The sequence below is a fragment of the Pipistrellus hanaki genome (assembly GCF_964339955.1).
Source record: "Pipistrellus hanaki genome assembly, chromosome: 11".
Taxonomy (NCBI): Eukaryota; Metazoa; Chordata; class Mammalia; order Chiroptera; family Vespertilionidae; genus Pipistrellus; species Pipistrellus hanaki.
Window position 1 is genome coordinate 1830996 of NC_140513.1, and position 21730 is coordinate 1852725.

Consider the following 21730-nt stretch of genomic DNA (forward strand, 5'->3'; position numbering starts at 1 on the left):
CGGTTTTCCTGCCCTGGGGGTGCCTGTACAGCCTGGCAGACACCTGCTCTGGAGAGCACATTCAAGCTCTCCTTTCACCGAACTCTGGCTCCGAGTGTCATTAGAATTGGGACAGGTGAGCATTTCTCACAGTAACTGTCTACATCAGGGTGCCCACAGTGCCCACCGCCCGGGCCATGTGAGGTCAGGATGGGGGAGCCTCGGTGCAGGCGGTGCTCCGTCCCAGACCTTGCTGGGGTGGCCATGGCCCTGTGTGTCACCTCTGCCTCCCGCTCCCCTCCGGACTCTGCCAGAGCAGTGGTCAGCACCCTGGCTGAGCCGGGGCATCCAGGCCCAGCCCAGGTACCCTCTGCTCTGAGCCCAGCGGGATGCGTTACTGTCTCTGCCTGAGATCCAGCTGGAGACAAATCAGTGTCTCTCCCAGGCCATTCCCAAACCCCGTTACACAGAGCCTGCTCTCTGCACCCCGAAATTGAGGCTGAGGCTGGGTTCACTGGTCTAGAGGCAACTGCCCACGGGGCCTGCTCCCCACTCAGGGCTGACCCTTCTCTGACCCTCTCTTCTCCTCCTAAATGGGGGGGGGGGGCATCCAATTCCGGAGCCGAACATGGGCAGAGATTGTGTGGTGGCTGAGGTCATGATGGCAAAGCGGGTTGCCAGAGAAAGAAGCGGCTTTATTCAGGAAGAGCTGGGGCGGGAGGTGGGCTCCCTGGGTCCTACCCTTGGCCTCTTGGGCAAGGACATTAGAAGCCCATGGCTGCACATCTGAGCCCCCTCAGAGTCAGCAGTGGGGAGCTCAAGGAAAGGCCGTAGAGTCATCGAAAGGCAGCGGGGGTCCGGTCCTGTTTCTGCTCACGGTGGGCAGGGCCTGGTAGGTCTGGGTCCAGTACTGCAGGTAGTTGCTCCTCAGGTGCTGCTTCAGGGACTGGCCGTCCATCTTCTTGTTAATCTCCAGGTAGTTGCCATTTTCCTGGGTGTAGGGCTCCCACTGGGTGGGCACAGCCGAGGGGCCCTTGTTGGGGTCCCTGCACAGGAGAGGAAGGCTGTGTGGGTCTGAGGGCTCACGGGAGGCCTCCATGCTGACCCGAACCACCAGGGCACCTCACTGTGTCCTTGGCACTGGCTGGGCATGTAAGTGTTCTGTGCCCAACCAGTAGCTCTATCCTCACACACAGAGGGGGGTACTGAGGCTCAGGGAGGTCAAGTGTAGGACCGAGGACAGGCATGTGGGGCCCAGAGGGCAGGAGGCCTGGCCCAGCCTCCCCCCGCCTTACCCAGTCCTGGCAAAGTTGGTCCAGTAGGCGATCATGGTTCGGGAGACAGTCCTGTCTTGGGGCCAGTAAATGAAGGGGTTGGTGAAGGGCTTCCCAAACACATACTGGATGTCATCAGCGTGGTCGGCGCCAACCCAGCTGGGGTAGAATGGATTGCGAGTGGGGTGGGAGAACAGGTAGGTGTAGGTCCGGGCACTCCTGAGGAGGGGAGGGACATGGCTCATGTTTTCAGGGAGCTCAGCTGGGCTGCCCTCACAAAGCTTGGCCCTGGAGGGAGGCCATGGGGAGAGCAGGGCAGGGCTGGGAAATCCCCTGACTCAGACTCAGGAGGGACCCTGCACCCGGAAAGGAAAGCCTTGGGGTTGTGGTTCTGGGATTTCAGGTGCATTCACTCTTCCCTCCACAAAGCCTATGGAGGCGTCTTCCCTCCTCTCTGCACATGAATGGGTGTCTTCCTCGGGAACACACCTTTCCCGCCCCAGGAAGAGCTCGACTTCCTATAGTTGGGACCAGCTTTCTGCCTGCACTTCCTAGGCATCGTGTCCTCTACTTTCCGAGGAAGCATCCTTACCTTCCTTTTTGTTTTCCCTGGAGGTTGACCAGGCGGTCGCAAACCAGAGTTGTTTTGAGTGTTGGCCAATTCCTACCCATAACTGAGAGCATCATCCCATGTTCTGTCCCCAAGAGCCTGGGGGCTACTGGGAGGCTGCAGACACTGTAGGGGAGGCCTGTGGGCTGAGTGACTGGGGCCTTACAACCTGGTGGACAGAGCACCTGAATTAACCTGGAAAGTAACCCTATCAGTTTCAGTCTTATAACATGTATACTGAGGTGAATAGGGGTTAAGTACTTAAGTTTCCTTTGAAGGCCTGTGCGAGCAAGGAAAGAGGTGACTTGGCTGTGAATCCAGCAATCAGAACTGACAAGCAGGGACAGACAGACCCACCAGGAGTCAAAACATCATCTCCCCCACATCATCTCCCCCACATCATCTCACCCACATCATCTCCGCCACATCATCTCCCCAACATCATCTCCTCCACATCATCTCACCCACATCATCTCACCCACATCATCTCACCCACACCATCTCTCCCACATAATCTCATCCACATCATCTCATGTGATGACTACAGTAGCTGAAGTCTGCGGACCTTTAGGGCTGCTTGTAGCACCCCAGTCCCCTCCGCTTTATAGTCCTGTCCCTGCACCTGCTGGAAGACAGGATTTGAATGTTTGTAAACACCCCGTCTTCTTGGTTGGCTGACCTCAATAAATGCCTCATATGATTCCACCCCGCTTTCCTTATTGGACATGGGGACAGGCAGCCCTAGCCCAACAGGGGGTTTCCCAGTAACATGAAGAGGGCTATGTAAAGGCCCCTGAGCTGGGAGATGAGATGGGACCTTTTCAAGTCTCCTCAGGCATGGGCCAGGCTAATGGTGCAGGCACCACTGAGACCCCATTCTGGCTTTCCCAGCCTCCCTAACGCCCTGTGCCACTGTTGGGAGGCCTCCTTGGGCAGGTGGGTGGGTGACACAGGTGGGCCTCCCCTGCCCAGGCCCTCACTTGGCGTTGGCTCTGTGCTGGGCCACAGCCATCTTCGTGGGCATCAGAAAAATAATGTCGGTCTCTAAGTCCACCACAGTCTTCTTCTTGGCCTCCTGGGAGGAGTCCTGGGCCCAGGACGCCGTGTAGAAGTCAAAGGTGGCATTGGCACCTCTAGGCCCCTTGGCCATGGTGAGCCCTCTGACCAGCTTGTAGAAGTCCTCCCTGTAGGGACAAGGCAGCACTGGACCCTGTACCCAGGCCAGCAGGAGGCATCCTCACCCCCTCTGCTAGGGGTCTGCACATGGCCCGCTACTCCTCCTGGCCTCCTCCCTCAGCTGATGCCTCCCCAAGAGGCCTTCCAGGACTGCCCTGGCCCGGGTTACTCACCCGGTGACGGTCAGTATGACCACATTGATGGCCGGCAGGTCAATGCTGGCAAAAACGTGGCCGTCCATGTCGTTGGTGCCAGCGATGTAGTCGATGTCGGCCGCGTTGGCAAAAAGGTTGATGGGGTCGTCGGGGATGAAGTCTCCATCAATGACCGGCTGGAGGCCCACGTAGAGCAGGCCAGGGTCTGAGTGGAGAGCAGGAGTCCTCACACCTTCCAGAGCCCGTTTCCAGGCCCCAGTTCCAGGGGCAGCCCCTGCCTCCTCTGTACCAGACCTGGGTCCCCAGCCTGTCCCACTGACATGGGCCTGTATATTCTATGACCTGGGCTGCTCTGCGCATGTGGAGCAGCTTCCCTGGCCCCGTCCACCCAATGCCACCTCTCCCCAGTGCCACAGGCTCCCTGGGCCACTCTGGCCCACTGACAGCACTGGGCCTGAGGTCCCTGAAAGTGGGTGCAAATGACTGTTTCTGCCCATTGTTGGGGACAAGGTGCACCAGCTTCCCAAAGGGGTCAGGACCCAGGGAGGATCAGAGGGAGGGATGGCGTCTGAGGCACAGCCAGTCGAGGCCACGGAGGCATTTAGGGCCCTGGCGGCAGTGGGCTCCCAGGGACGCCATGAGCGGGTGACGGGCCAGACGGCAGCCCCTCAATCCTCACTTCTTTGGTGAGTGGCCAGCCCCCTATGCGGAGTCCCACTCACACTCCTTGCCCACCAGGGGTATCTTATAGGCCAGCGTCAGCGCCCGGGGGTTGGTGGCCTTCAGACACTTGGCCATTCTGGCGGTATCGTCCAGGGGGCAGCCCACCTTCTTGGCGATCTGGGAGTTTTGGGGGAGACAGTTTTGGTGAGGCCAGGGCAGGGCCAATGTCCACGAGGACCGGGACAGGACCTGGGAAAGACATGACCCTTCCATCACCCCCTCCACAGCTCCCCTTTACATGCTTAGCCCAGGAGAGAGGGTCCTTCTGGATGGCCCAGGGGGACAGCGCCACGCCGCTCTGGCTGATGGCTCGCCGGATGAGGCCCTTGTTGTAGGGAGAGAGGGTCTGCAACACAAAGAGGTCCTGTCACCATGGCATCCCCTCTCCTGCGCACCTGGGTCCACCAAGAACAATTAGACTGTCAGCTTCATGCTGTCCCCACAGCCCATCAGCTCCCCCAGCTCCCATCAGCTCCCCCAGCTCCCATCTGCTCCCCCAGTTCCTATCAGCTCCCCCAGTTCCCATCAGCTCTCTCAGCTCCCCCAGCTCCCCCAGCTCCCATCAGTTTCCCCAGCTCCCATCAGCTCCCATCAGCTCCATCAGCTCCCCCAGTTCCCATCAGCTCTCTCAGCTCCTGTCAGCACCCTCTTGATTGCCACTATCACCCTGGGAAGAAGGCCCGCCTTCCAGGGTCCCAAGACCTGCAGAGAGACGCTGGCACCTCCGGCTGATTCCCCAAAGATGCTGATGTTGTCAGGGTCCCCCCCGAAGGCCGCAATGTTCCTCTTCACCCACGCGATGGCCATGTGCTGGTCCCAGAGGCCGTAGTTACCTGGGGCCAGTGGGGAGCCCATGAGGAACTGGGGTGGGGGAGAGCTTCCTCCATGTGGAGACCCCTGTCAAGTCCAGGATGGAGCATGGCGGGTCCCAAGAGGCTGAGGAATGTGGTGATGGAGGGGACGTGGGCTCAGGCAGGGCACCAGGAGCAGGAGGGCCAGGCTGCTCATCTCTCTCCCTAACACCGTCCCTCTGCTGTATGTCTGTCTGTCCTACGGTTCTGAGTCTGCTGAGTCACCTCCTCACTGTGTCATCTTCTGTCTCTCCCTGGGTCCCTGTCCCCACTCCCTGGTCTCCCTGGGTCCCTCCCTGGGTCCCTGGCGGGCAGCCTGTTCTCTCGCTACACCTGCCGATGGGATCCTGTATCTCACTGTTCACCCCCAGCTTCCTGTGCTGCCAGGAGAATTCTGGGTCTTTCTGGGAGACTCTCAGGAGTTGTTGGGAGAAAGCGATGCTGAAGAGCCCCCACCAGCTCCCTCAACCCCAGCCCAGGCCCCGGCACACCTGGCAGGTGGGCGTCCCCAGTGCTGAGGAAGCCCAGCGGCCCAAGGCGGTAGTTGAAGGTGACCACGATGACATTGCCCCGCGTGGCGATCTCCTCCCCGTCGTACAGGTAGTCACTGAAGAAGTTAAGCCCTTGGCCAGATCCAAAGATGAAGGCTCCTCCATAGATCCAGATCATGACAGGCAGGTTCTGTGAAACTGAGGCAGGAGACAGGCCTGGTGATACCAGTTAACCACCCCCATCTCCTCTGGGTGCTTGTTTCAGAGATTTCATCTCTGGAGATCGCACACCCAAGGGGAAGGACTGGGCCTCTGGCTGTCTGGGTGCTTTCTGCAGGATCAGGAACTGGGAGGGCATGGGGTGGGGATGCACCTTCCTTCTGGTCCTGGGGGACCCAGATGTTGAGGTAGAGGCAGTCCTCGGAGCCCCTGGTGTTCAGCTGGGTGAGAGTGACTTGTAGGCATCGCGGCTTGAAGTCCTTGGCCTTCAGGGTCCCTGTGGGTGATCAGAGGGACTGGCATGAGGATGGTGGCCGCACCAGGATCCCAGTCTCAGAGGCAGCCCAGCACCCACCCTCTACTCCCACCTTGCCAGCCGGGGTGCCGCTGGGGGTTCTCCAGGGCCTTGGGCGGGGCGGCAAAAGGGATGCCCTTGAAGATGTCCACAGAGCGGCCGCCGATGCCAAAGAGGCCGAGCTTCTTGTTGACGCCCTCCACAAAGCCCCCTTCTGTGTGCACCACGCCCAGCTGCGGAGAGGGCGGGCTCAGGGCACAGGCAAGAGGGGAGCGGGGGTGGGAGGTGTTACCCCAGCAGGCTCTAGGGGTTCAGACAGCCTCCAGGTGGGGCCCCTAGTCAGGCCTGCCTGCAGCTGTGGGTTCCTGTGGAAGCCCCGCCCCTCACCCCTGGCAGGGCCTGAGGGAATGGGTCCTGTAGGTGCCCCAGGCTCCCCACTCCCCCTGGAGGGGCCCGGCCACTGGCAAGCAGGAGGTGTCACCCCCTCTCAGAGGCCCTGCTCTGGGCTTCGGATTGAACTAGAAGGAGGTCCACACTCCTGGTCTGACGCTGGGGCTGTGCTTGGCAAACTGGGGGCTGCTCAGGGCCCAGCGCCTTCTGAGCCAGGCCAGGGCCATTCCCGGGCAGAGGGAGAGCCAGGGCCCTGGAGGCCCAGGCAGATGCCCAGATCAGCCTTTAGGTCACAGGGACCTGGGGCTGGAGGACAGGGCGCCTTGCTTGTGTGCCTTGGAGAGCTCCTGGCCCAGCCCTTCCTAATGGTCTCTGACATTGGAGGTCATGGCTTCCTAGCTGTCAGCTGCGGGGCCATCGTGTGCGCGGGAAGGCAGGAGGCAGAGGAAGGGCCAGGGAAGCTGGGCTGGGGTGGGCTTGGGGGTTCTCTGTACCAGCGCCCCACCTGCCTGCTCCCTCCACGGTGCCTTCCCAGGTAGTCCCCTGCCGTATTCGCTGGGCTCTCACTTACCTTTGCTGCCCTCACTCCTGCCAAGCAGCAGGCCAGGCCTAAGACAGCCAGCTCCGGGCGCCCCATGGTGCGTGTGCGTGCTTCGGTGCGACCCTGCCTCTGTGTGTGGATATTTATGTGGCGGAGCCATCCGGGAGACATCCGGGAGCCGGGGTTGGCAGCTGCCTGTGGCTGTTTTCCTTCCTCCTCCTCCTTGGGCCCCTTCTATCAGACAGTATACCCGGGGCCAGGATAGATACCGATCCCAGCCAGGCTCAGGGCCAAGGTTATGCAGGTGTGGGCAGACACACACACACACACACACACACACACACACACACACACACACACAATAGCTGCCTTTTCTAGGCGGGCTAAGGCTGGGCCAAGGTCATGGAGATGCATGTACACAAATAAACTCACACGCACACACATTCTCATGGATGCTGGGATGGTTCGCTTTGCACAGGACGTCCTGATCGGGTACCTGGTGCCCACAGGACACCTGGGCCGGTCACCGGGAATAGTCAGGTGGCCAGGCCAGGGCGACAGGGACCCAGCTGGGTGCACAGGGCCCCGCGTGGGGGCTCCTTTACAAGGGCCTGGGCTCCCCCAGAGAAGTGGGCCTGCTTCCCTCCAGGCCCTGCCTGGCCCCCAGCTGAGCTCCGGACCTCAGCAAAGGGAGGTCATAGGCCATGGGCGTGTGGCTTCCGGGACAGAGAGGGCTGTGTGCTCCTGGGCAGCCACGTGGTGAGCCTGGGTCCGAGGGCCCACTGGGGAACAGTCCGAGCTGGGAGTGGGGACCCCAAGCAGCATAGGGCGGGCAACCTCCCCTCAGGGAGGACACACCTCCCACTCAGCACCAGCAGCCCTGGGAGGCAGGACTGGGGGCTCAGGTGGGCTCAGGTGGGGAGGGAAGGGGCTTCCCTGAGGAAGAGGAAGCACCTGGCTTCAGAAATGCACCGCGACCTGGGCACAGCAGAGAGACAGAAAGGGGACAGACAGAGGGAGAGACAGAGAGAGAGGGGGACAGAGGGAGAGACATAGGAGAGATAGACAGAGAGGGGGACAGAGGGAGAGACAGAGATAATGGAGATGTAGAGAGGCAGAGGGAGAGACAGAGGGAGTGACAGAGGGAGAGAGAGCTGAGCAGGGTGAGAGCAGAAGGGTGCTTGTGGCTCGGGGAGCGTGTCTCCCTCGGGAACCAGAGGCAGCTCCAGGGACAAAGCCCAGGGTTCCTGCCTTTTTGGCGTTGGCAGCGCTGCCTTCTCCAGGGCTGGGGTATGTTCAGGGCCTGGGAAAGGCAGAGCCCTTTCTGGAAAGGGACCCTTCGCTAACAGGAGCCGGTGCTTATACGTAGGCCACAGCCCGGCTGACGTCATGCCTGGGGCTGCCCCAGCCCCACATGGACCCACAGACACCGGCCACGCTGGCTGCCCGCTGATCCAGAGCCCAGCTCTCCGGGGATGGAGTGGGGAGGTGGCAGGACAATGGGCAGCAGGACAATGAGCTGGGAGGCTGAGGATTGGGGAGCAAAGGGCTTGAGGGGTGCGTTTGCCAACAGCCCAGTGCCCATCAGTGGACGAGTGGATAAAAGCTGTGGTACATTTACACCGTGGGATACTATGCAGTTGTAAAAATGAAGGAACTCTGAGCCGTTGAGACAGCCGGCAGGACCTGGAGAGTACCATGCTGAGTGAAACAGCCAGTGGGAGAAACACAAGTATCACATGATCTCACTCACGTGGAATCTAAAGAACCAAATAAACTGACGAATAAACAGATCCATAGGCATGGACACATGGAACAGCAGGACAGATCTGGGAGTGAAGGTGGAGGGAGGGCGGGAAGAGATGAATCCAGAATTTCTATGCATTGATGCAGGGCCCCTCTACACAGGCAATAGACAGGGGAAGGCCTGGGGCGGGGTTGGGTGGGAGCTGGCTGAAGAGGGGGAAAGTGGGGAAATGGCAGACATCAACAATGAAGTCAAATTTAAAAATAAATAAAATAGGCCCTAGCCAGTTTGGCTCAGTGGTTCCATCTGTGGACAGAAGGGTCCCAGGTTCGATTCCAGTCAGGGGCCCTTGCCCAGGTTGTGGGCCTGATTCTCAGTAGAGTGTGTGTAGAAGGCAGCCAATCAGTGGTTCTCTCTCATCATGGATGTTTCTGGCTCTCTCTCCTGCTCCCTTCCTCTCTGAAATAAAAAATATATACATTTTCAAAGTAAAATAAACCAAATAGTCCGGCCAGTGTGGTTCACTGGGTTGAGCGTCTTCCCATGCACCAACAGGTCGCCCTTTGCATTCCCAGTCAGTGCACACGCAGGCCTTAATACCCAGTAGGGGGCGTGCAGGAGGGAGCCGGTCCATCCGCTACAATAAAAGGCTAACGTGGAAATTGTTCCCACTGGAGTTTGACCAACTAGGAGCTCAATGGCTCCCTGTGGTGTGCACTGACCACCGGGTAGCAGTACAGAATGAAGTCCAGGCTTGGCAGCCAGCAAAGGGTGAGGATATGGCAGGGGGGTGGGGGCAAGGTCCCAATTGGTCCTAGTCACTGGCCAGGCTCAGGACCCATTACTGTACGTATTTCCTGCACAGGGCCTCTAGGGTATCTATCAGATCCATATTTCTCTCTCTCCTTCCATCTCTAAAAACAAAAACAATTTAAAAAAAGAGACAGGAAATATAGAATGGAAAAATAGATTGAAACAGAAAGTAGAATATATTAACAGGATTGTGGGGACAGTAATTAATGCAGAATGGGAACAATGTTTCTCTTTGGAGCGATGCAAAATTTTGGAACTATATAGGGGTGATGGTTACACAATTAAATGCAATTGATGATTGCAATTAATATCACTGAATTATAAATTGTTAAACTAGAGTATTTCCTGTTATGTGTATTTTACCCCAATGGTTTTTTTATATTATATTTTTATTGATTTCAGAGAAGAAGGGAGAGGGAGTAAGAAATAGAAACATCAATGATGAGAGAGAATCTTTGATCGGCTGCCTCCTGCAAGCCCCATAACAGGGACCGAGCCCACAGCCCAGGCATATGCCCTTGATTAGAATCGCCCCAGGACCCTTCAGTCCTTAGGCCAATGCTCCATCTGCTGAGCCAAACTGGCTAGGTTTACCCATGTTTTTAAAAAATAATCATCCAAGGACCAACTCCTGACCTGGACGGGTCTGCCTGTCTTTGGAGGAAGAGGGGAGTGTGGCTGGGCGTGTGGTTTCTGCTGCCTAGGAGGAGGAATTCCTGGATTTCAAGTTCAGATGGGAACCCACCAGCACTAAGTGGGGAGATTGTGGACAGATCAGAGCCTGCCACAGGGAAGGCCAGGCGGGTGTACTGGTCAGTGGACACTGTGGGGGGACTTCCCATCCTGTCCTCCAGGGTCTGCCCCTTCCTTTACCGATTGGAACCCTCAGGGAACCCTGTCCTGGGAAGGCCTCTCTGGCAGCGTTGTGTCTGGGGAAGTGTGGAGAGCGGCTATGGTGTTTGGATAGGTTCAAGCCTCGGACTAATGAGAGGGCAGGTCCTCTCATGGCAAAGCCACGTGCAAGTCCCAGCCTGGAGGGCAAAGCCCTTCCAACACAATTATAGATAAAGGTTATGGTTGTAAGCCTGACCTTATGGTCCAAACTGTAGTCCCCCATGGCTAAATGAGGTAGGCTGCAAAAACAGAGCTTGATAGAGTTCAGGTGCATGTAATTGAGTAGATTTGAAATCCCAGAGACCATTGTAAATACCTTCAGCACTTTGTTTGGTGGAATCTGCTGATAAAATGGAGACTTAGCTTGCAGGCTGTGGCACTGTCTCTCCATCAGAGAGCAGTGTCCCACCTAGCCCCAGCTTTATTTTTTTATCTGTCTTCTTTATCCTTCAATGCCCCTCCCTCAGGTTCACCCCGGGCCGGGCTGAGCCATCCACAGGGAAAGATTTGTGATGCAGCTTCTTTAAGGCCACAGCTGGGCCCTGGGACCCAGGAGCTGCAGATCTTCACAGGGTTCGTTTCTCGCAGGACCTTCCTCTGGGGGCATGTGGTCCGAGGAGTCCCAGGTGAGTGTGGGTTTGTAGGATAAACGTGCTGATTCCTGCCCTCTGGCTCCCTTCTGGCTGAGAGGAACCAGGGCTGTGAGGTCTGAGGTCCCATCTCGGGCAGTCACCAGTTTAGACTCACTGTCCTGGACTCAGCTAGACAGGGGTTAGGGGGAACTAGAAAAGGCTCAGCCCAATTTTCTTAAAGGGCCCAATGGGAGGACCTAGTGGACATGCCAGGAAACAGGTGAGCCCAGAGTACTCAGCCAATGAGGAGCTGCACAAATGGGCGGGGTTCCCGCACCAGGGGTGCCTGTACAGTCATGCGGACACCCGCTCTGGAGAGCACATTCAGGTCTCCTTTCACCGCACTCTGTCTCTGAGTGTCATTAGAATTGGGACAGGTGAGCATTTCTCACAGTAACTGTCTACAACGGGGTGCCCACAGTGCCCACCACCCGGGCCATGTGAGGTCAGGATGGGGGAGCCTCGGTGCAGGCGGTGCCCCGTCCCAGACCTTGCTGAGGTGGCCATGGCTCTGTGTGTCACGGCTGCCTCCCACTCCCCTCCGGACTCTGCCAGAGCAGCGGGCAGCACCCTGGCCCAGCTGGGGGAACCCAAGACCCAGCCCAGGTACCCTCTGCACTGAGCCCAGCGGGATACGTTACTGTCTCTGCCTGGGATCCAGCTGGAGGCGAATCAGTGTCTCTCCCAGGCCATTCCCAGACCCTGTTACACAGAGCCCGCACCCCACACCCCAAAATCGAGGCTGAGTCTGGGCCCACTGCTTCAGAGGCAACTGCCCACGGGGCCTGCTCCCCACTCAGGGCTGACCCTTCCCTGACCCTCTATCCTCCTCCTAAATAAGGGGGCATCCACTTCCAGAGCCGGACATGGGCAGAGAAGGGCACCTGGGTCATGAGGGCAAAGCGGGTTGCCAGAGAGAGATGGGACTTTATTCAGGAAGAGCTTGGGCTTCTGGGTCCCACCTGTGGCCTCTTGGGCAAGAACATTAGAAGCCCATGGCTGCACATCTGAGCCCCTCAGAGACACTTGTGGGGGGCTCATGGTGCGGCCGAAGAGTCGTCCATGGGAGTCACGGGAGTGGCCTTAGGGTCATCCAATGGAGTCAGGGGGACAGCCCCGTCTCTGCTCACGGTGGGCAGGGCCTGGTAGGTCTGGTTCCAGTACTGCAGGTAGCTGTTCCTCAAGTGCTGCTTCAGGGATTGGCCGTCCATCTTCTTGTTAATCTCCAGGTAGTTGCCATTTTCCTGGGTGTAGGGCTCCCACTGGGTGGGCACAGCCGAGGGGCCCTTGTTGGGGTCCCTGCACAGGAGAGGAAGGCTGTGTGGGTCTGAGGGCTCACGGGAGGCCTCCATGCTGACCCGAACCACCAGGGCACCTCACTGTGTCCTTGGCACTGGCTGGGCATGTAAGTGTTCTGTGCCCAACCAGTAGCTCTATCCTCACACACAGAGGGGGGTACTGAGGCTCAGGGAGGTCAAGTGTAGGACCGAGGACAGGCATGTGGGGCCCAGAGGGCAGGAGGCCTGGCCCAGCCTCCCCCCGCCTTACCCAGTCCTGGCAAAGTTGGTCCAGTAGGCGATCATGGTTCGGGAGACAGTCCTGTCTTGGGGCCAGTAAATGAAGGGGTTGGTGAAGGGCTTCCCAAACACATACTGGATGTCATCAGCGTGGTCGGCGCCAACCCAGCTGGGGTAGAATGGATTGCGAGTGGGGTGGGAGAACAGGTAGGTGTAGGTCCGGGCACTCCTGAGGAGGGGAGGGACATGGCTCATGTTTTCAGGGAGCTCAGCTGGGCTGCCCTCACAAAGCTTGGCCCTGGAGGGAGGACATGGGGAGAGCAGGGCGGGGCTGGGAAATCCCCTGACTCAGACTCAGGAGGGACCCTGCACCCGGAAAGGAAAGCCTTGGGGTTGTGGTTCTGGGATTTCAGGTGCATTCACTCTTCCCTCCACAAAGCCTATGGAGGCGTCTTCCCTCCTCTCTGCACATGAATGGGTGTCTTCCTCGGGAACACACCTGTCCGGCCCCAGGAAGAGCTCAACTTCCTGTAGTTGGGACCAGCTTTCTGCCTGCACTTCCTAGGCATCGTGTCCTCTGCCTTCCGAGGAAGCATCCTTACCTTCCTTTTTGTTTTCGCTGGAGGTTGACCAGGCGGCCACAGGCCAGAGTTGTTTTGAATGTTGGCCAACTCCAATCCACAACAGAGATAATTGCCCCATGTTTTGTCCCCCTGAGCCTGGGGGCTGGAGGGGGGCTGCAGACACTGCAGGGGAGGCCTGTGGGCTGAGTGACTGGGGCCTTACAACCTGGTGGACAGAGCACCTGAATTAATCTGAAAAGGAGCCCTATCAGTCAGTCTTATAACACCTATACTGAGGTGAATAGGGGTTAAGTTTTCTTAAGTTTCCTTTGAAGGCCTGTGCAAGCAAGGAAGGAGGTGACTCGGCTGTGAATCCAGCAATCAGAGCTGACAAGCAGGGACAGACAGACCCACCAGGAGTCAAAATATCATCTCCTGCACATCATCTCCTCCACATCATCTCCTGCACATCACCTCCTCCACATCACCTCCTCCTCATCATCTCCTCCACATCATATTATCAAATAATGACTACAATATCTGAAGTCTGCGGACCTCCAGGGCTGCACAAAGTCCCTGTGCAGGCACCATTGGGACCCCATCCTGGCTTTCCCAGGACCCTCTGACTCCTGAGTTGCCCATCGACCTCTCTGGCCAGGTGAGTGACCCACTTGGGCCTCCCCTGTCCCGGCCCTCACTTGGCGTTGGCTCTGTGCTGGGCCACGGCCATCTTGGTGGGCATCAGGAAGAAGAAGTCGGTCTCTAAGTCCACCACTGTCTTCTTCTTGGCCTCCTGGGAGGAGTCCTGGGCCCAGGACGCCGTGTAGAAGTCAAAGGTGGCGTTGGCACCTCTGGGCCCCTTGGCCATGGTGAGCCCTCTGACCAGCTTGTAGAAGTCCTCCCTGCAGGGACAAGCCGGCACTGGACCCTGTACCCGGGCCAGCAGGAGGCATCCTCACCCACCCTGCTAGGGGCCTGCACATGGCCCGCTACTCCTCCTGGCCTCCTCCCTCAGCTGATGCCTCCCCAAGAGGCCTTCCAGGACTGCCCTGGCCCGGGCTACTCACCCGGTGATGGTCAGTATGACCACGTTGATGGCCGGCAGGTCAATGCTGGCACAAAACTGGCCATCCATGTTGTTGGTGCCAGCGATGTAGTCGATGTCGGCCGCATTGGCGAAAAGGTTGATGGGGTCGTCGGGGATGAAGTCTCCGTCCACCACAGGCAGGAGGCCCGCATAGTATATTATGGGGTCTGAGTGGAGAGCAGGGGTCCTCGCACCTTCCAGAGCCCCTTTCCATGCCCCTGGTCCAGGGGCAGCTCCTTTCTCCTCTGATCCAGACCAGGACCCCAGCCTGTCCCCCTGACATGGGCCCGGATCATTCTATGTCCTGGGCTGCCCTGCCCGTGTGGAGCAGCTTCCCTGGCCCAATCCGCCCGATGCCACCTCTGCCCAGTGTGGCAGCCCAGACTGTGTGCACACTGCCACAGGCTCCCTGGGCCACTCCGGCCCGCTGACAGCACTGGGCCTGAGGTCCCTGAAAGTGGGTGCAAATGACTGTTTCTGCCCATTGTTGGGGACAAGGTGCACCAGCTTCCCAAAGGGGTCAGGACCCAGGGAGGATCAGAGGGAGGGATGGCATCCGAGGCAATTAGGGCCCTGGCGGCAGCGGGCTCCCAGGGATGCCATGAGCGGGTGACAGGCCAGGAAGCAGCCCCTCAATCCTCACTTCTTTGGGTAAATAGCCATCCCCCCATGGGGAGCCCCACTCACACTTCAGGCCCACCAGGGGCATCTTATAGGCCAGTGTCAGCGCCCGGGGGTTGGTGACCTTCAGACACTTGGCCATCCTGGCGGTATCGTCCAGGGGGCAGCCCACCTTCTTGGCGATCTGGGGGTATTGGGGCATATTGGTGGGTAAGGCCAGAGCTGGGGACTGGGACAGGTCGTGGAAAGGACATGACCCTCCCATTCCAGCCCCTCCACAGCTCCCCTTTACATGCTTAGCCCAGGAGAGAGGGTCCTTCTGGATGGCCCAGGGGGACAGCGCCACGCCGCTCTGGCTGATGGCTCGCCGGATGAGGCCCTTGTTGTAGGGAGAGAGGGTCTGCAACACACAGAGGTCCTGTCACCATAGCCTCCCCTCTCCGGTCCACCCGGGCTCCAGCAGGGACAGCTAGACTGTCAGTTCCATGCTGTCCCCACAGCCCATTAGCTCCCCCAGTTCCCATCAGCTCCTCCCAGTTCCCATCAACTCCTCCCAGTTCCCATCAGCTCCCTCCAATTCCCGTCAGGTCCTCCCAGTTCCCATCAGCTTCCCCAGTACATATCAGCTCCCCCCAGTTCCTGTCAAGTCCTCCCAGTTCCCATCAGCTCCCCAGTTCCTGTCAGGTCCTCCAGTTCCCATCAGTTCCTGCTAGTTTCCATCAGCTTCTTCAGCCTCTATCAGCTCCCCCAGCTCCCAACAGCTCCCCCAGCTCCCATCAGCTCCCCCTGTTCCCCCAGCTCCCATCAGCTCCCCCAGCTCCCATCAGCTCCCCCTGTTCCCCCAGCTCCCATCAGCTCCCCCAGCTCCCATCAGCTCCCCCTGTTCCCCCAGCTCCCAACAGCTCCCCCAGCTCCCATCAGCTCCCCCTGTTCCCCCAGCTCCCAACAGCTCCCCCAGCTCCCATCAGCTCCCCCTGTTCCCCCAGCTCCCAACAGCTCCCCCAGCTCCCATCAGCTCCCCCTGTTCCCCCAGCTCCCAACAGCTCCCCCAGCTCCCATCAGCTCCCCCTGTTCCCCCAGCTCCCATGAGCTCCCCCAGCTTCCATCAGCTCCCCCTGTTCCCCCAGCTCCCATGAGCTCCCCCAGCTCCCATCAGCTCCCCCTGTTCCCCCAGCTCCCATCAGCTCCCCCAGCTCCCATCAGCTCCCCCTGTTCCCCCAGCTCCCATGAGCTCCCCCAGCTCCCATCAGCTCCCCCTGTTCCCCCAGCTCCCCCTGTTCCCCCAGCTCCCATCAGCTCCCCCAGCTCCCATCAGCTCCCCCTGTTCCCTCAGCTCCCATCAGCTCCCCCAGCTCCCATCAGCTCTCTCTGCTCCTGTCAGCCCCCTCCTGATCCCCGCTATTACCCTGGGAAAAATGCCAGCCCTACCAAGACCCCAGACCTGCAGAGAGACGCTGGCACCTCCGGCTGATTCCCCAAAGATGGTGATGTTGTCGGGGTCCCCCCCGAAGGCCGCAATGTTCCTCTTCACCCACGCGATGGCCATGTGCTGGTCCCGGAGGCCGTAGTTACCTGGGGTGGGTGGGGAGCCCATGAGGGACTAGGATGGGGGAGAGCTTCCTCCATGTGGGGACCCCTGTCAAACCCAGGATGGAGCATGGTTGGTCCCAGAAGACTGAGGAATGCGGTGCTGGAGGGGGTGTGGGCTCAGGCAGGACACCGGGAGCAGGAGGTCCAGGCTGCTCATCTTTCTCCCTGACACCGGCCCTCTGCTGTCTGTCTACCGAGTCACCACTTCAGTGTCTCATCTTCTGTCTCTCCCTGGGTCCCTGTCCCCACTTCCTGGTCTCCCTGGGTCCCTCCCTGGGTCCCTGGCGGGCAGCCTGTTCTCTCGCTACACCTGCCGATGGGCTCCTGTATCTCACTGTCCACCCCCAGCTTCCTGTGCTGCCAGGAGAATTCTGGGTCTTTCTGGAAGACTCTCAGGAGTTGTTGGAAGAAAGCGATGCTGAAGAGCCCCCACCAGCTCCCTCACCCCCGGCCCAGGCCCCGGCACACCTGGCAGGTAGGCGTCCCCAGTGCTGAGGAAGCCCAGCGGCCCGAGGCGGTAGTTGAAGGTGACCACGATGACATTGCCCCGCGTGGCGATCTTTTCCCCATCATACAGGTAGTCTCTGAAGAAGTTTAACCCTTGGCCAGAACCTAAGATGAAGGCTCCTCCATAGATCCAGATCATGACAGGCAGGTTCTGGGAAACTGAGGCAGGAGACAGGCCTGGTGATGCCAGCTAACACCCCTTTCCCCCCATCCACTCTGGGTGCTTGTTTCAGGGATTTCAGCTCTGGGGTCCACACACACCAAAGGGGAAGGGCTGGGCCTCTGGCTGCTTGGGAGCTTTCTGCAGGATCGGGGACCTGGAGGGCATGGGGTGAGGGAAGCACCTTCCTTCTGGCCCTGGGGGACCCAGATGTTGAGGTAGAGGCAGTCCTCGGAGCCCCAGGTATGCAGCTGGGTTAGAGTGATTTGCATGCATCTCTGCTTGAAGTACTTGGCCTTCAGGATCCCTATGGGTGACCAGAGGGGCTGGCATAAAGATGGTGGACCCACCGCCACCCCAGGCACAGGGTCAGCCCAGCACCCACCCCCCACTCCCACCTTGCCAGCCAGGGTGCCGCTGGGGGTTCTCCAGGGCCTTGGGCGGGGCGGCAAAAGGGATGCCCTTGAAGATGTCCACAGAGCGGCCGCCGATGCCAAAGAGGCCGAGCTTCTTGTTGACGCCCTCCACAAAGCCCCCTTCTGTGTGCACCACGCCCAGCTGCGGAGAGGGCGGGCTCAGGGCACAGGCAAGGGGGGAGCGGGGGGGGGGTTACCCCAGCAGGCTCTAGGGGTTCAGACAGCCTCCAGGTGGGGCCCCTAGTCAGGCCTGCCTGCAGCTGTGGGTTCCTGTGGAAGCCCCGCCCCTCACCCCTGGCAGGGCCTGAGGGAAGGGGTCCTGTAGGTGCCCCAGGCTCCCCACTCCCCCTGGAGGGGCCCAGCCACTGGCAAGCAGGAGGTGTCACCCCCTCTGGGGGTCCGGGCTCGGGGCTCCGGGTTGAACTAGACCGAGATTCACACTCCTGGTCTAACGCTTTGGCTGTGATGGACAAACTGGCGGCTGCTCAGGGCCCAGTGCCTTTTTGAGCAGGGCCAGAGCCATTCCCTGGCAGAGGGAGAGCCAGGGCCCTGGAGGCCCAGGCAGATGCCCAGGTCAGCCCTGAGGGCACAGGGACCTAGGGCTGGGGGACCCTTGTGTTGGCAGAAGTGCCCTGAGTGCCCTGGAGAGCGCCTGGCCCAGCCCTTCCTCGTGGTCTCTGACATTGAAGGTCATGGCGTCCTGGCTGTCAGCTGCGGTGCCATCGTGTGCGCGGGAAGGCAGGAGGCAGAGGAAGGGCCGGGGAAGCTGGGCTGGGGTGGGCTTGGGGGGTTCACTGTGCCAGCGCCCCAACTGCCTGCCCCCTCCTCGGTGCCTTCCCAGGTCCCAGGCCGGGTTAGGGGAGCCAAGGAACCCCTGCCATGTCTGCTGGGCTCTCACTTACCTTTGCTGCCCTCACTCCTGCCAAGCAGCAGGCCAGGCCTAAGACAGCCAGCTCCAGGCGCCCCATGGTGCGTGTGCCTGATTCGGGACGCTGCCTCTGTGCGTTATTTATGGGGTGGGAGCCATCCGGGAGAAATCCGGGAGCCGGGGCTGGCTGCTGGCTGTGGCTGTTTTCCTTCCTCCTCTTCCTTGGGCCCCTTCTATATCAGGCAGTATACCCGGGGCCAGATAGATACCGATCCCAGCCAATCTTAGGGCCAAGGTCATGCATGTGTGAGCAGACACACACACACACACACAATAGCTACCTTTTCCTGGTGGGCTCAGGCAGGGCCAAGGTCAGGGAGATGCGTATACACACACACACACACACACACACACACACACACACACACGTGCACGGGTGCTGAAATGGTTCACGTTGCCCAGGACCTCCTGATCCGGGTGCCTGGTGCCCACAGTGCACCTGGGCCGGTCACTGGGAATAGTCAGGTGGCCAAGCCAGGGCGACAGGGACCCAGCTGGGTGCACAGGGCCCCGCATGGGGGCTCCTTTACAAGGGCCTGGGCTCCCCCAGAGAAGTGGGCCTGCTTCCCTCCAGGCCCTGCCTGGCCCCCAGCTGAGCTCCGGACCTCAGCAAAGGGAGGTCATAGGCCATGGGCGTGTGGCTTCCGGGACAGAGAGGGCTGTGTTTGCCTGGGCAGCCACGTGGTGAGCCTGGGTCCGAGGGCCCACTGGGGAACAGTCCAAGCTGGGTGTGGGGAGCCAGAGCAGCACAGGGCAGGCGACCTCCCCTCAGGGAGGACACACCTCCCACTCAGCACCAGCAGCTCGGGGAGGCAGAACTGGGGATTCAGGTGGGCACAGGTGGGGGTGGGGGGGCACTCCCGTCCAGCCTGGTGGCTTCCCTGAGGAAGAGGAAGCACCTGGCTTCAGAAATGCACCGCAACCTGGGCACAGCAGAGAGACAGAGAGGGAACAGACAGAGGGAGAGACAGAGGGAGAGAGAGCTGAGCAGAGTGAGTGAGAGCAGAAGGGTGTTTGTGGCTCGGGGAGCGTGTCTCCCTCGGGAACCAGAGGCAGCTCCAGGCACAAAGCCCAGGGTTCCTGCCTTTGTGGCATTGGCAGTGCTGCCTTCAACAGGGCTGGGGTGCGTTCAGGGCCCGGGGAAGGCAGAGCCCTTTCTGGAAAGGGACCCTTCACTGCCAGGAGCCGGTGCTTGTACATAGGCCAAAGCCCAGCTGATGTCACACCACGTGACGTCACATGGACCCACCTACACCGGCCACGCTGGCTGCCTGCTGATCCAGAGCCCAGTTCTTTGGGGATGGAGTGGGGAGGTGGCAGGACAATGGGCAGCAGGACAATGGGCAGGGAGGCTGAGGATAGGGGAGCAAAGGGCTTGAGGGGTGCGTTTGCCAACAGCCCAAGTGCCTATCAGTGGACGAGTGGATAAAAGCTGTGGTACATTTACACCGTGGGATACTATGCAGCTGTAAAAACGAAGGAACTCTGAGCCGTTGAGACAGCCGGCGGGACCTGGAGAGTACCATGCTGAGTGAAACAGCCAGTGGGAGAAACACAAGTATCACATGATCTCAGTCACGTGGAATCTAATGAACCGAATAAACTGACGAATAAACAGATCCATAGGCATGGACACATGGAACAGCAGGACAGATCTGCGAGTGAAGGTGGAGGGAGGGCGGGAAGAGATGAATCCAGAATTTCTTTCTTTTTTTTTTTTAAATGTATTTTATTGATTTTTTACAGAGAGGAAGGGAGAGAGATAGAGAGCTAGAAACGTCGATGAGAGAGAAACATCGACCAGCTGCCTCCTGCACACCCCCACTGAGGATGTGCCCGCAACCAATGTACATGCCCCAGATCGGAATCGAACCCGGGACCTTTCAGTCCGCAGACTGACGCTCTACCACTGAGCCAAACCGGCTTCGGCTGAATCCAGAATTTCTGTGCATTGATGCAGGGCCCCTCTACACAGGCAATAGACAGGGGAAGGCCTGGGGCAGGGCGGGAGCTGGGTGAAGAGGGGGGAAGTGGAAAAATGGCAGACATCAACAATAAAGTTAAATTTAAAAATAAATAAAATAGTCAAAACCAGTTTGGCTCAGTGGATAGAGCGTCGGCCTGTGGACTGAAAGGTCCCAGGTTTGATTCCGGTCAAGGGCATGTACCTTGGTTGTGGGCACATCCCCAGGAGGGGGTGTGCAGGAGGCAGCTGATCAATGGTTCTCTCTCATCGATGTTTCTAACTCTCTATTCCTCTCTCTTCCTCTCTGTAAAAAAATCAATAATAAAAAAAAAAAAAATAGGCCCTAGCCAGTTTGGCTCAGTGGTTCCATCTGTGGACAGAAGGGTCCCAGGTTCGATTCCAGTCAGGGGCCCTTGCCCAGGTTGTAGGCCTGATTCTCAGTAGAGTGTGTGTAGAAGGCAGCCAATCAGTGGTTCTCTCTCATCATGGATGTTTCTGGCTCTCTCTCCTGCTCCCTTCCTCTCTGAAATAAAAAATATATACATTTTCAAAGTAAAATAAACCAAATAGTCCGGCCAGTGTGGTTCACTGGGTTGAGCGTCTTCCCATGCACCAACAGGTCGCCCTTTGGATTCCCAGTCAGTGCACACGCAGGCCTCCATCCCCAATAGGGGGCGTGCAGGAGGGAGCATATTCATCCTCTTCAATAAAAGGCTAACGTGGAAATTGTTCCTACTGGAGGTTGCCCAGCTAGGAATTTTACGGTTCTCTGTGACACACACTGACCACCAGGAGTGGTGCGGAATGAAGAAAGGCCATCATCATCAGACAGCAGAGGGTGAAGGTATGGGGGTAGGGGAGGCTCTGATCATTCCTGGTCACCTGCCAGGCCTAGGGCCCCAGCAGTGCATGAGTTTTGTGCACGGACCTCTAGGGTGTTTATCAGATCCATGTTTCTCTCTCTTCTTCCATCTCTAAAAACAAAATCAATTTTAAAAAGTGACAGAAATGATTAGAATAGGCAAATAGATTGAGACAGGAAGTAGAATATATTAACAGGACTGTGGGGACAGAAATTAATGTGGAATGGGAACAAAGTTTATCTTTGGAGCGATGCAAACTTTTGGAACTACATAGGGGTGATGGTTGCACATTAATCTGATTGCAATTAATATCATTTAATTCAAGTCTTATAAATTGTTAACCTTTTCTGTTGTGTATATTTTACCCCAATGTTTGTTTTTTTAATATATTTTTTATTTATTTCAGAGAAGAAGGGAGAGGGAGTGAGAAATAGAAACATCAATGATGAGAGAGAATCATTGATCAGTTGCCTCTTTCAAGCTCCCTACCAGGAACCATGCCCACAACCTAGGAATGTGCCCTTGACTGGAATCAAACCCAGAACACTTCAGTCCTCATGCCAATGCTAAATCAGCTGAGCCAAACTGGCTAGGGATTACCTAGGTTTTTAAAAAATAATCATCCAAGGACCAACTCCTGACCAGGACGGGGCTACCTGCCTTTGGAGGAAGAGGGGAGTGTGGCTGGGTGTGTGGTTTCTGCTGCCCAGGAGGAGGAATTC

At 58.4% G+C, this 21730-nt stretch overlaps 2 protein-coding genes across 2 annotated transcripts; both read right to left on the reverse strand.

Moving 5' to 3' along the window:
- Positions 1 to 639: 639 nt before the first annotated feature.
- LOC311629938 (bile salt-activated lipase-like) lies at positions 640 to 6833 on the reverse strand. The gene is made up of 11 exons (XM_084898531.1): positions 6735 to 6833; positions 5847 to 6006; positions 5633 to 5755; positions 5260 to 5457; positions 4620 to 4750; positions 4156 to 4263; positions 3917 to 4034; positions 3213 to 3399; positions 2844 to 3047; positions 1275 to 1472; positions 640 to 1025 (listed from the first exon to the last, which is right to left on the reverse strand). Exons 1-11 carry the CDS (start codon positions 6798 to 6800, stop codon positions 797 to 799), a joined length of 1722 nt encoding a protein of 573 aa, XP_084754657.1. The 5' UTR covers positions 6801 to 6833; the 3' UTR covers positions 640 to 796.
- Positions 6834 to 11697: 4864 nt separating this feature from the next.
- On the reverse strand, positions 11698 to 18353 carry LOC311629936 (bile salt-activated lipase-like). Its single transcript, XM_084898529.1, has 11 exons — positions 18154 to 18353; positions 17234 to 17393; positions 17020 to 17142; positions 16637 to 16834; positions 16020 to 16150; positions 14871 to 14978; positions 14645 to 14762; positions 13938 to 14124; positions 13569 to 13772; positions 12339 to 12536; positions 11698 to 12089 (listed from the first exon to the last, which is right to left on the reverse strand). The coding sequence occupies exons 1-11, from the start codon at positions 18217 to 18219 to the stop codon at positions 11828 to 11830; spliced, it is 1755 nt and encodes a 584-aa protein (XP_084754655.1). The 5' UTR covers positions 18220 to 18353; the 3' UTR covers positions 11698 to 11827.
- Positions 18354 to 21730: the final 3377 nt, after the last annotated feature.

Coding starts and splice junctions, on each gene's coding strand:
- LOC311629936 (XM_084898529.1), bottom strand. CDS start 18,219: ATGGGGCGCCTGGAGCTGGCTGTCTTAGGCCTGGCCTGCTGCTTGGCA. Junction 14,979..16,019: donor GTGCCAGCGTCTCTCTGCAG/GTCTGGGGTCTT, acceptor TGTGTGTTGCAG/ACCCTCTCTCCCTACAACAA. Junction 13,773..13,937: donor GTCATACTGACCATCACCGG/GTGAGTAGCCCG, acceptor TTGTCCCTGCAG/GGAGGACTTCTACAAGCTGG.
- LOC311629938 (XM_084898531.1), bottom strand. CDS start 6,800: ATGGGGCGCCCGGAGCTGGCTGTCTTAGGCCTGGCCTGCTGCTTGGCA. Junction 4,751..5,259: donor TGGGGACGCCCACCTGCCAG/GTGTGCCGGGGC, acceptor CACTGGCCCCAG/GTAACTACGGCCTCTGGGAC. Junction 4,264..4,619: donor GTGCCAGCGTCTCTCTGCAG/GTCTTGGGACCC, acceptor TTTGTGTTGCAG/ACCCTCTCTCCCTACAACAA.